The sequence below is a fragment of the Trachurus japonicus genome, chromosome 4 (assembly GCF_045865225.1).
Source record: "Trachurus japonicus isolate A0001 chromosome 4, Traja_1.0".
NCBI lineage: Eukaryota > Metazoa > Chordata > Actinopteri > Carangiformes > Carangidae > Trachurus > Trachurus japonicus.
This window is the reverse complement of record NC_140910.1, coordinates 27,978,821-27,991,992: the sequence shown is the minus strand read 5'-3', so window position 1 is coordinate 27,991,992 and position 13,172 is coordinate 27,978,821. Positions and strand designations below refer to the sequence as shown.

Here is a 13,172-nt window from a genome sequence, read left to right as displayed (position 1 = left end):
AGTGGAGCCGGAGGAACGAGGCGAGGAGAGAAGAAGGAGAGAAGTGAATCAAACGCCAGCAAAAGATGAAGGAGATGAAGAAGAGGAGGAAGAAGAAGAGGCTTGTACTGTAGGACCAACATCAAACGACTTGAAGGGTCGTATCGCTGTGCGGCATTGTTTTCCCAAGCAGAGGGGCTGAGGAGAGAAGTGTGAAGCTCAAAGCCAAAGTAAAGCTTCACTGTTGAACACTTGGTGGTTGAACCTGTCCTCTACATAACCCCAGGTCGTAAAAAAAAAAAGAAGAAGAAAAAAAACAAAAAAGAAAACAGCGGTATCAGCCAGAGCCCCCTGCCCGGCTCTGTGCAGCTCTGCCTTGGCACTCAGGTGGTCTCCCATAACTCACACCCTCTCACCCCAATACTTCACACTGAGGCAGCAGTCAAAGACATTCAGACCGAGCAACCAGCATGTTGCCCTGAAATTTATGAACAGTAGTTAGCCGGGCGATTTACGGCATCACTGTGACCCCGCGGCCCCGGATAGTGACTTCTGTGATGGTCTATCCAGATGCCCGCCAACCGCCCGCCTGATCGCCCTGCCTGTCTTCTTCAGTGTTCAACAGTAACGCCACGACCGGCGGAATAAAAATGAATTAATACTGTTATTCTTCTTTTTTTTCTGTAGCAGAGAAGGTACAGAGACGGAGCTTCAGAGTCAGAGCGCTGCTTGGCAGAGGAATGTGAAATGTTGAAAATGACTTTCCAAGACCTGCTGCTGCTGCTGCTGGTTCCAGAGCTGCAGCCTGGGAACGGTCAGCCGACAACTCTCACCTCAAACCATGAAACCTTCCCCCAGGTCTGTGCTTACAACCCCGCTGCTTATTTGCTCGGATGCAAATCATAAACTGACAATATTGTTCGTCTGCGTGGGCGCATACTACTGCATACCACAGAGGGACACACACAAAACACACACGTGCACACACAAACTTGTATTTCCATGCACACACACACACAGAGCCAGTTATGTCTCAGTTTAGTTTAGTTGATCATAGATAGACATAGACAGTTATTAGTCCCAATACTCAGTGATTATCTTTATCTTTTTTTTTGTGATGTAATCCTGAGATTACCATACTTCTGATATGATGTGCTTAAAGGGATACTTCACCCAAAATCGACAATTCACCAATTTTCTATGCCAAGGAAGGGTTTGGAGAACTTTCAGAGCCATCAAAACGCTTTAGGAGTTCCAGGGGGGGTCCGGCTGGCAACAGATTTTTATATAATGGTGGCGGTTAGAGCTCACTTGTGAATCGTCCAAAACACACACTATGAAACATCCAGATACCTCCATACTGCTCGTCTGTACTGACTAGGGCTGACCCGATTATCATATTTTGATAATCGAAGCTTCGCGGACATAAAATCGATTTTAATCTAAACTTCGACGGCCGGCGGCGGCGACCGTAGCGTCTGACGGAGGGCGATCGTAGCGGAAATAATGAAAGTAATGGCAAACAAACACTGCATATCTCCAAAATCAGGCAGGTTTCCAGGATGCCAAGTAGCCTACTCATTTTAATGTAACAATTGACAACCGGTGTCAAAAAGGAAAAAAGGAAGATGAAAAAAATAATCGATAAGGACTTAAAGAAGCTTCGAAGCTTTGATTTTTTTTGGGTCAGCCCCAAACCCAAGTGTCCTGAAGCCGCTACATGAAAAAGTTGTTTGGAAAAAATGTATGTGATCTCTGTTTTAGCCTTATTGTAGTAGTAGTAGCACACGTGTGAGATTTGCTGCGAGATGTTCTTCCGTGTTTACATCAAATCCAATGGTTTACAACGACGAACAAGCAAATCTCGCACATGTGCACAAACATCAACAGAGCCGCTGGGAGCTACTGCTACAACAAGACTAAAAACAGAGATCAAATTTATTTTTTCCAAACAACTTTTTCATGTGACGGCTTCAGGACACTTGGGTCAGTACAGATGAGCAGTATGGAGGTATCTGGATGTTTCATAGTGTGTGTTTTGGACGATACAAAAGTGAGCTCTATCCACCGCCATTATATGAAAATCCGTTACCAGCCGGACCCCCCCTGAACTCCTAAAGCATTTTGATGACTCTGAAAGTTCTTCAAACCCTTCCTTGGCATGACGGTGAGTAGATGATTGGTGAGTTATTGATTTTGGGTGAAGTATCCCTTTAAACACTCCTTTTGCAGAAGTTATGCTGACCTATTCGAATGAATTTGACTTTGTGAAGCCGGTCCATATTTGATATGGTATAATTAAGCAATATATCACGACAGGCCGTGGTATACACTCATTATACCACGGCTAAGGGGCGTTCTTCGGCCCGACGCGAATACTGAATAACCAGGTTTCTCTAAGTTCATGTAAACGCCATATCCTCAATTTGATCAAAATCGTGATATCGTGAAGTCCATGTAAACGCAGTCATTCAAATGTAATCGAACAAAGACAAGGGAATAAAAAATTGGGCCATTTCCTATAAAGCTTTAATGTGTTGCAAAGTGAGTTTGGTGGTGGAGAGCTGATAACATCGATGTTCATCCTCAGTCTGCCACAGTTCACTTGCAGCCCTCACCCTTTTTTTTCTCCTGCTCTAATCAAAAGGTAAACAGAGCGAGTCATTACACAGGAAACATACCTGATACATTCATTATCCCACCTGTCATTGTCTAAAAACTATTTTCACTCCACTGACTCATGCTGGTGTCAGCCAGCCTACAAACACACACCTGTACAGCTCGTTCCACCACACACACACACTCCCTCTTCATTCAAGTTTGGTTCAAGCTGCGAACACCACATTCATCTCACAGTGTGCTGCTGCACATCCACAGTTGTACTGTGATTTAGCAAACCTACACATTCTCCCATCACTCAAAACCTTCATGCTAACTAACTGTCTTTGTGCTGCACCAAAGTGAACAAGCAGGATTTAACCGCTGGACAGACGGACCAGACTAAATCATCCATCATCTGCACTGCTTTCACTCACCTATCAGAAACTGAGCAGGATGAACGTTAACACTTTGTACAAACTCATGGAACAGACAGAAGTCAAAGCAGCAGGTCGAGCTGCTCAAAGACTCACTCAATGTACAATACACATTATACAGCTTAATTCAGAGAAGCAGCAAACAGGTCTGGCATCGTGTTGTAACCAACACAACAACAGTATGGCATAATTTCAAAGACGTCTATGTATTGCACTGCAGAGACAAAGTAGATCAGAGGTCAGAGGTGGGAACAGGGGGGCCGCGACCCCCAGGAGGTCGGCAGAGGTACTGCAAGGGAGGCTCGCAAAACTTTTGGTGAGACAATTTTTTATATTTTTATTCTTTTCAATATTTATGTTTAATAAAAATGTCAATTTGAATATCTCGTATGCATGATTATCATGCAATTGACAGACATTGTTGATATTGGCATTGGTATCAGTTAATGAGTTCCGTTTATTATACTCACTGTACCTTGCAAATGTTTAAAATAAAAACATGAACATATGAAGCTGTGTATTATTTGAATGGCCAATTCTTTAATGCACAATAACAAAGTACTTTTATACATAGAACTAGGCCCAATTTAATATGAAACACAATTTTATAGGAGGTCCCTGCTCCATTTCTCCATCAGTTTGGGGGTACTTGGCCTAAAAAACGTTGAAGACCCCTGATCTAGATGAATTATCCACCTCCACCCTCATTATCAATACAGAGGCCAAATAATACGTTCAGTGCACTGTTTTTTTTTATCTTAATGATAAAGATAAAACATTCAGGACTGAACTGACGGTAGCAGGAAGCTCCACAGTCACTAACACAGCACACTGATGCTGCCAGTTCATGGAGCATTGTGAATGAGTCCTGAAGAAACCAGAGAATGGCTTCAGTTTGGGGTTTGGGAGGATGATTCACTTTCATGTTCACGGAGGGTGAGGCAGTTCACTAATCCACAGTATGGTTGGATTTACATTGTTGTTGTGTTCCCTCTCCAGAAACACCATTCTATTATAACATTTTATTATAAAATAAAGATGGTCATATCTGTGTAAAATATTAGACTGCATTAGTGTCTATGAGAGGGATGAAACAGCTGTAGACATCTACATCTGTTATCATAGTTAAATGCCATGTTTTATGGTTCTTGGTGAATAATTATCTCTTTTTACTGTTTAAGTTTTATTGTTCAGACTCACAGTCCACGTCGTCAGCTGCAGGCTTTTGTTTCACTTCACCACTTTGACGAGACGCTTTGACACATACGCTGTACTGGTGCGTCTACAGGAGCCTTAGTGCATGTTCTTCACGCCGTAGATGAGCCAACATACGAGGACTTATTTCATGAACCGCTCCACACATGCACGGACCACGCTCACTTTAGTTGCCATTAGCTTCACATTCACTCATTTCCTTCCTCTTCCTCCTGCAGCCCAAACTACACACGCTCACAACATCACACGTGCAGCCACAGATGACAGAGTGACAGGCTGCTGTCATATCTATTTAGTTCTTTATTTTTTGCACAATTTTAAAAGAATACACATAAAAAATGATAGATAATAATGAAACAGTGCAGGGAGAAGCAAAAAAAAAAAACCCACGGTGGGCTTATTTGAAGCCTCCTCCTTATAATAATATTACAATGTCATGTAAAAGCACAAGATATAAGATAAAATGAAAAAAATCAATAAAAATAATCCTGCCATGTGATATCCAGGAAATTATAGCCAATAATTGTGATTACGATCCTGACTGAAGATCGTTTTATCGCCAGGCCCTAGCCTATATATTATGTAGGCTATTTAGTATCTATTTAGTATCTTTACCTTTCAGATTTTAATGTGTCAGAGATGCAGGACACACATCCATAGGCAGAAATGTGGAAATACAGAAATAACTGAATAATAAATCAATATTGAAATAAGAATGTAGCCTATAGGCCTGTAATTATACTGTAATAGACCGATAGAACAGGAGGTGAATGAGGAAATCTGTTGCATCTCTTAACTGTAGCTGAGCATAGGTGTGTCTAATAGCCTACCTATCATTAAGTGGAACAAAGGCGCTCTCCACCAGTTCAGCAGGTTAGTTCGTCACAGCTCACATACCACACATGCCACCAAATGTATCAAAATTTTGCCTCTAGCTATGTCTGTCAACAAATCTCTAGGCTACTAGTGCTTCAGCTTGCCCTCAGCGGTTGGCGTGGCGATTTTACTGGCTCAGTGTTCATGTGGCACAGGAGTAAAGTACTGGAGAAGAGTTGAATAAAGTCTGTAGATGGAAGTATGCTGACATATTTAAAAAGTTAAATACTCAAAGATAACACTTGATCATAAATAATATCAAAAAGCTGAAGGTTTAGAGGACATTGCCCAGGCCTGCTCCAAGTTTAACTTTAAGGATGTACCGATCTCATATTAAGATCAGACATCGGCCCAGATGTTGACTATCGGGAATAAAATAATGGGGCTGATCCATGATAAAACACTGATCTGTGTTTATGACGCGGCGTGCTGCACGTGAAGCATGCGACAACATGGAGCATGCCAAAGAGTCAACTGAGTACAAGTATTTCACACTTACTACGCCAACAAGTTTGACGGCTACCTGCAATATCTGCAATGCAAATGCTGCAAGGGGCAGTGACTGCATTGCAAAATAGTAGCTACATTCAGACCGGTATCGGGTATCGGGCAATACACTAAGCCCAGGTATCGGTATCGGTATCAGTACTGGGACTGAAAAAACTGAGTCTGTGCATCCCTGATAATGATGTAGCCTATCGACAAAGTGCATTCTCTTACTAAAGGGAGCATTAAGACATACGGTATGTGTGACCTTTAACCCAGGAAACTGGCTCCGGCCCCACCTCCATTTGGGTTGGACTTTGAATAAAGGTTTTGCAAATCCATGCCAGATCTAGATATGGGGGGACAATGGTTTTATGATCTTGGCCTGGTCTGTTGTGAGGAGGAAGGAAGTGACAGTGCACTTTTTTAGTAGTATTATTAAGCCTACATGTGTCTGACACTGCGGTTGAAGCTGGGTTTAGCTCCTCCAGATCTGACAAACCATATAGCTGTTTAGTGTGTAGTGCTTCTTGTTCCCTATTTTTGGTCTGGTGTCACACATCTGCAGCTCTGCTATAGGCCAAGTCCAAATTTCCCAAATCTTCACCTCGTTTGAAAGAATCTAACTTTATTCATCAATGCACAATCGGGAGGTTCACTTCAGTGTTGCAGATATAACACAGCTGATATCTGCACCTGACACAGGCAAACAAGCTGTAAGTTAGTAAACTAACGGATCCACTGTAAACACAGCTAAACCAAAACCAGGAGAGGCTAATATCTTACAGAGCAGCACTAAAAATAAGAAATAAAAATAAAAAGTGATTCCACATGGCTGCTGCTGTGTTACAAGTTACACACACCGGCTGAGGGACCTTACCTGTCCAGTGATGCCGGTGATCACAGCCACCTTCCTCTCCTCCCCCTTCACCGAGGAGCCGGCGTTATCTAGGCCGGAGCACTGAGCCATCTCTGCGGGGCTGGATGTCTGGGGAAGTCCGCTGCCACAAGAAACCGACGCGAGAAGCGACACAAACCGGGCGTGCGAGTGTGTTTACGGCGGAGAGACAGAGAGGAGAGACGAGTTTCAGCTTCCTCAGCATCCAAACTGCAGCACCAAAGCAAAGCGGGTGACGTAGTAGGAAGCGCGCGGCGGCATCAGCCAATGAGAAGAGAGCAAGTCGGAGACAGCGGAGGAGATTTGACCGAGGAGAGCAGAGGGGCTCCGAGAGGGGGAGAGGGGCGGCGTGTCTGCGAACAGCGGCCCCCGCAGGCTGGAGGGAGAACTGCAGCCTCTGTTGGTTTTAATGTGGAAAGTAAAGTGTGAAAATGTATTTTAGTTAAGGGGCCACATACATCGCAATTTGGTCTCAAGTGGGCCGGACCAGTAAAATAATAACATAATAACCCATATTAAAAATATATATAGGCTATATTTATATATATATATTTACTTCAAGATGAATGAAATCTTGATTTTGTTTATGAAAGCAAATATCTGAAAAATCCAAACATTTCCTGCAAATATGTCAAACTTTTTTTTTGATAATTAATAGCTGAGTCCATTGCCTTTTCCCCACGAAGACCAGGCCTATATGTATGGCTACACTATTATTGGTTTTTCATTTGGTCAAATTTGGTCTGGATGGAAAAAGAAGCCCTTTTTCGAGTTTTAACAAGTAGAATAAAGGTTTTGCAAATGTAATATAGTGTTTTGAATTGTTTTTATACTCTCCCAGTCTGGATATTGTGGTTTTGTGTCTTGATTAAACCGTCCCCTCCCTCACATACACCTTCAGGACCTGACGAAGGTCACAGGACCGAAACGTTGTTCAGCCTATTAACAAGTGATGACAGTGTGCGGGAGCTTTCTCTTATGTGTATAGGAAATGCTATGGATCCCCCTGCAACAGTGAGCACCTAAAGAAGGTAAGAGTCAGGTTCTTCAGGAAAAGCGTGGGTGTTGGGTGACCATCTTCTGCAACCTGCAGCTGAATCAAGTCCATCAAGCTTCTCCAGCAAAACCTGGTGCACTTATTCTGCAGCAGCTGTTATCAGGGCAGATCAGTGCTTTTTTGGTCAGAAGGAGACAAGAGAGCCGATGGTCCGTCTACCTCGCAGAGAAATCCCTACAGCACTGTCAGGGAAGGCCTAAGGTTTTCATAGTCACTTCAAAGCAGGATTACCTCTCAAACGGTTGTGGACATAGTCAACTAAAACTGAGACTAAAACTTTTAAAACATTTTTCAAAAAGGTCAATGAACAATGCAAAACTAACTAAAACTAAACTGAAAAGCGGATGGCTACAGTTGCGGGAGGAAAAGGCCACAGCCGAATATGGGATGTATGTAAGATGACCCACAGGTAAGAGTGAGGACGGATGGGAACATTTATGGGATGCAACTAAAAGAGGAAAATCCCATAAATTTGGAAGTTCATCTTCAGAGGTCTCACAGAGGCTTTCTCCTAATACCTGAAAAACTAAAAATAAACAAAAAACTAAAATAAAAATTAAACTAAAATTGCTTAATTACTTGTTGAACTAACTAAAACTAAACTGAAAAAAGGAAACTGAAAAACTTAATAAAAATAAAAACTAATTTAATTTTTTTTATTTTTTAAACTATAATAACCATGGGATGTACGACATCGACACAGCTCGCAAGAGGAGGGCGGCTGACACCCAAATAATCCTGCAGGTGCAACAAAACTCTGCATTGAGTCCCCCGACACAGATGAATTTGTTCTTGCAATCCCATGGTACCATCAGTTATGCAAGGACACTTACTTCATCACTGGTGTGGGGAACAAGAAACAGATAATCTCATGGGAACTAGTAGTTCGTGCTCTTGGTAAGGGGCCGGCTGGCTGCAAGCAAACTTCAAACTTCAAACTTTATTTATTTGTATAGCACCTTTCATACATATAAAAATGCAACACAAAGTGCTTTACAGTGTTAAAAGACCCGACCCCCCCCCACACACACACACACACAGACGTACACATACACATGCACATACACACATATATTAAGAGTATATGTTATAGGGATGATATGGCTGTATGGCTGGGCACTGACAATCCGGGTGAGGAAAGCTTCGTTGGGGAGCCGTCCACGCCGGGAAGTCATGCCAATCGATGCCACATGAGGGGCACCACCACAGGAACCACCCAACCAGGACAGACAGAGGACACCGCACCACGGCTGTGAAGATGGCCGCGATGCGGTGCCACCCCATCCATCCAGGCCAGGACAGCCCCCCCCCACAGGTGGATCAAGCTGCTCCCAGCGTGGAGGAAACACTGGAGCTAGACTTAAAGAAAACATGATAAAATCAACATTAAAAAGATTAAGAATGAAAAGGCTAAAAGAAGAAACCTAAGATACAATACATAACTATGTCCTAAAAGTTACTAAAAAATGTTCTAAAATCTGAATAAAACCATAAATAGCTAGTTAAAAAGGAGTTTAAGAGAAGGATAAGAAGAAATCAGTTAAAAGCCAAGTTAAAAAGGTGTGTCTTGAGCCTGCTTTTAAAAACATCAACAGTCTCTGCGACTCTGAGGCTCTCCGGCAGGCCATTCCACAAACGTGGGCCGTAGTAGCAAAAGGAGGCCTCACCATGAGTTTATGGGAAGACCAGAAAGCAGGGCATTGCAGTAACCTATGCAGACAGGGCTCCATGTCTTCTTTGGAGCTGACCAGCCAGAACAGCACTGTGTTATTCTGAATGAGCTGTAGCTGCTTTTTCTTTTAGGGAGATCTGAGAAAAGACTATAACTGTAGTGTAACATCCTGGAAATGAAAGCGTGAATTGTTAATTTCTAGATCTCCTTTAGACATGTATATATAGGTAAATGGCTAATTTTGACATGAGTTCAAATTAGAAACCAGAGATCAATAATAACCAAGATTCCCCACTTTGTTTCTGGGCTTCGAATGAAGAAATAAAGATGTGTGCCACGTTTCAGCTTTCGTTTTTTAGCACCAAGGAAAATGGATCTGAGTTTTGGGAACAGGATCACAGGCGGACTTTCCTGAGAATCATTAACAAGTGCATAAAAGAGCACACTGTAACTCGACACCACTTTTATTGTTGTATTCTGGGCGACAATGAGGAGCAAACACAAAAGCAAATATGAGCAGTGGGATCGGTCTCACTTGACAAAGAAGACACTTGTGTGTGTGTGTGGGTGGGTGTGTGTGCACTAAAGGACCAATAACCACACCATAAACATGCTGATCAAACAACGCAGACAAGGACGTGTCCTCGATTCATCTCTAAGCTACTGCATCAGCACTTTGTTTCAAACAAGATCCATTCAGACATCTCCTTTGAAGATCCGTGGTCGGTTCAAACCAATAAAGACTTGTTTCTAATTTTAGTAAAGATCCTAAAAATTTCCACACACAAAAAAACTCCCAAATGTAACAGTCTGAACCAGAGAAAATGTTTGTGTAGTGAAAGAAAGGATGTTTGGACTCTTCATGCTGCAAAACTGTAGCGGCACAAAAGAAAGTCTCATCTTAGTCCAGGTGCCTCAGTAAAACATGGGAAGAACCAAACAGAATATATTTTACAAGATAAGTGTGGAAAGTTGTGTTTTCATAGAACTGGCTTGTGGGTATATAGGCCAACAACAACACAACTTTAGGAGCAGAACTGGATCTATTGACCCCGGCCGAGGGATTCATTTCAGAAGAAGAACCCACGTCATTTGAGATACTATCTTAACAGGAGCGATCAAACACTGCGAGCAGCTCCCACTCTCTTATTATTCTTGTACATTTGACCATGTATGACAACATCTGCTCCAGCTGAGAGTGTCAGTAGCCCTTGTGAAAGCTCTCTCTCACCGCTCGACTGCCCAGAGAGCCCAGCATGATGAGAGGTGCGATTTCATTACTGTTTAAAATAAACATCATAATATAAAAAGAACCACAAAAAAAAAAGAAAGAAAGAAAAGAAAAGAAAAGAAAACAAGTGCCTGGGGTCCTGAGAAGCACAGCAAGTGTGTTCATCCACCCTGCCTGATCAAAAGAGAACAACACACAGCTCTGTTACAGCTCGGGGCTCTTCCTCTCCTCTCTTCTCTTGTTTGGGCAGCAGGTGTCTCGCTGCGTGTTTCGAGGTATTCGCCTCCGACTGTGTCGACTGCTGGGCAGAAAGCTTCACACGTGTTTGTGTGTGTGGGAACAGGAAGGAGGAGTGTGGGGGTTTAAGTTCAACCCGAGGGGAAAGGAGAGAAGGATGGATGGATGGATGATCTCTCTCTCATTTCTTTTTTGCTGAGTTCACTCAGTAGTTACACTTTTGTCCTTCAGAGGGATCCAAGTTCACGTCCTGCGTGAAGTGTCTGTGAGCCAAACTGAAACAGGTCAGGAGGAGCGAAAAGAAAAATGTCTCCTCTCCTTCTTTTAGCTCGAGCTCCACAGATGTAACAGTGTCACACCCTGAGAAAGTCACCTGCTGCAGGTCTGTTGGCCAACCTGAGCAAAACCTGCTGGCCGTGATCAAAGCCTGATGAATGTCTGTTTATTACAAATAAACAGATGAAAGATGAATCACAGGAGGAAAACTTCATTAAAAGAACAAAGAATCAACAAATGCAGATGCTAACAGGCCTTTACAAAGCAGAGCAGAGTCTTGATCATATTGATTTTGGATGAAGACAGTGTCTATGGATCAAATCTGGGTCAGACCAGTGAGGTGGTGCAGTCTGGCCTTTTGATTTAACAAATAGCAATGTGTCTTTTAATCTTATTCCAACAGACTATGCAGTATCCTGTATGTAAAAAATATTTGGTAACCCTTTAATTTACAGGCCGTTAATTGCGTGATAATGTCAAGAAATAGCCTAGAAATAACAGTCAATTTCATAGTAATGTCATGTTTTTCATAGTAATGTAATAGTATTTTTTTTTATTTTAACATGCTTTTCATGCTTTGAATGGCCAGAATTTTTCGTTATTTCTGGGCCATTTCTAGACATATGACTCAATTAACTGTTGTTTCTTGGCATTATAACGTAATCAACGGCCTGTAAATTAAAGGATTACCTAATATTTTTTTTAAATCAGCGTAATGTGTCAACAGATCTTTATTTTCATTGTCATCATTTCCTGCTTTTCCTGCTTAGCCTGATTTAGGCCTAACCGTCTCTTGGACACTGGGAGCTCTTCCAGATAATCCTTGGTGCAGGACTGTGGCCCGACGGTGGAGAAGCAGTGTGACAAGTTCGACGAGTATGTACTTCAGCTTCTTTTGGCAGGTCCACATGATCTCTTTGTGATGCAGCTTAGAGTTGCTTTGTGGACCAAACCCCAGGTGTAACAAGGTCGACCTGTATCACAACCACTTCACACATGATGCATGATCTCCCAGCCCAGCCCACCACCTCCCTACACACTGTAGACTACCCTTTCTCTCTCTCTGTAGGCCTGTATCTCTTTAAACCACATCAAAATGTCAATATTGTAAAACAACTACATGTCCTAAAGAAAATGATTTGTTCAATATGGCTCCAAAAAGATCTGTGTGAAAAACAATGGCAAAAATGACGTGTTTATTTAGCCAGTGAGAGACAGTTTTTGTTTATTGTGTATGTATCGAGTATGTCTGGTAGACTTACAGGTCACTCCTTGTTTATTTCATCATTGTTTGGTATTTTGTCTTTTGTTTTGTTTTTTTCAATTTCTGTTCTAAAATGTGAATATTATCTACACCATTGCCCATAAAGTTGGAAGAGAATATGGTTTTTTTTTACCTCTTCGCATGAAATTATTGTAACAATGTGATTTATTCTTGATAGATAAAGTGTATCTTCTCAAAACTTTATTGATCAATCTCTTCCAAACATATCAATGTGAAAATTAAACCACAATTATCCTTAATAATAGGATTAAAAAGAGGAATGGGTCTGAAAACAACATTATTTCAACTTTATAGGCAACAGTGTATAATGGTGTCTTTCATCAGGATGCAATACAAGGGCTCATTGAATGGGTTTGATAAGTATGAAATGAAAATCACGTTACCTTCGTATTCACCATATCCCAACCTCTATAACTGTTATTTTCTTTACTGGAGAGACTGACAGCATCTACATTTCAAAATATGAGTGACACAGGGAGATCTGCCTTCAATCAGTCACATGTATGTTTAAGTATATACAAATTCATCCATAATCCTCCTCCTTCGTCTGCTGAACGTAAAGCTGGTGTCTGTGTATTTTACTGGAGCTTCAGACAGAAATAAACACACTTCGCAGATTTTAATTGAGATGAGGATGTGAAATTATTTATGTTAACGAAATGAATTTTGGTTGGAGGATGGATTGTGCGTCTCTCTCTCTTTCTCTCTCTTTTCCCTCAGAGTTTTGATTTCCACTGATAAACGAGGCCAATGAGGATCTGAATGTTTTGATGGCTGTGAAAAGCTCCCTGTGAGAAATTTCAAAAGTCATAAAGAGGTTTCATGTGACAGTGTAAACCCAGGACTACAGTCCGTCTTCTCTCTGTGTGTGCTATGGGAAAGATTTTGCACTCTTCAGCTGGGAAACTCAAAGTCAAACTCTCTG

General features: G+C 41.9%; 1 protein-coding gene across 1 annotated transcript in view; it reads right to left on the bottom strand.

Moving 5' to 3' along the window:
- gmds (GDP-mannose 4,6-dehydratase) overlaps positions 1-6,738 on the bottom strand; it is a 183,445-nt gene extending 176,707 nt beyond the window's left edge. Inside the window, exon 1 of the mRNA XM_085775090.1 lies at positions 6,472-6,738. Coding sequence (XP_085631216.1) covers positions 6,472-6,561 — 90 coding nt within the window. The 5' untranslated portion in view covers positions 6,562-6,738. The remainder of the gene's footprint in view (positions 1-6,471) is intronic.
- Between the last annotated feature and the right edge of the window lie 6,434 nt (positions 6,739-13,172).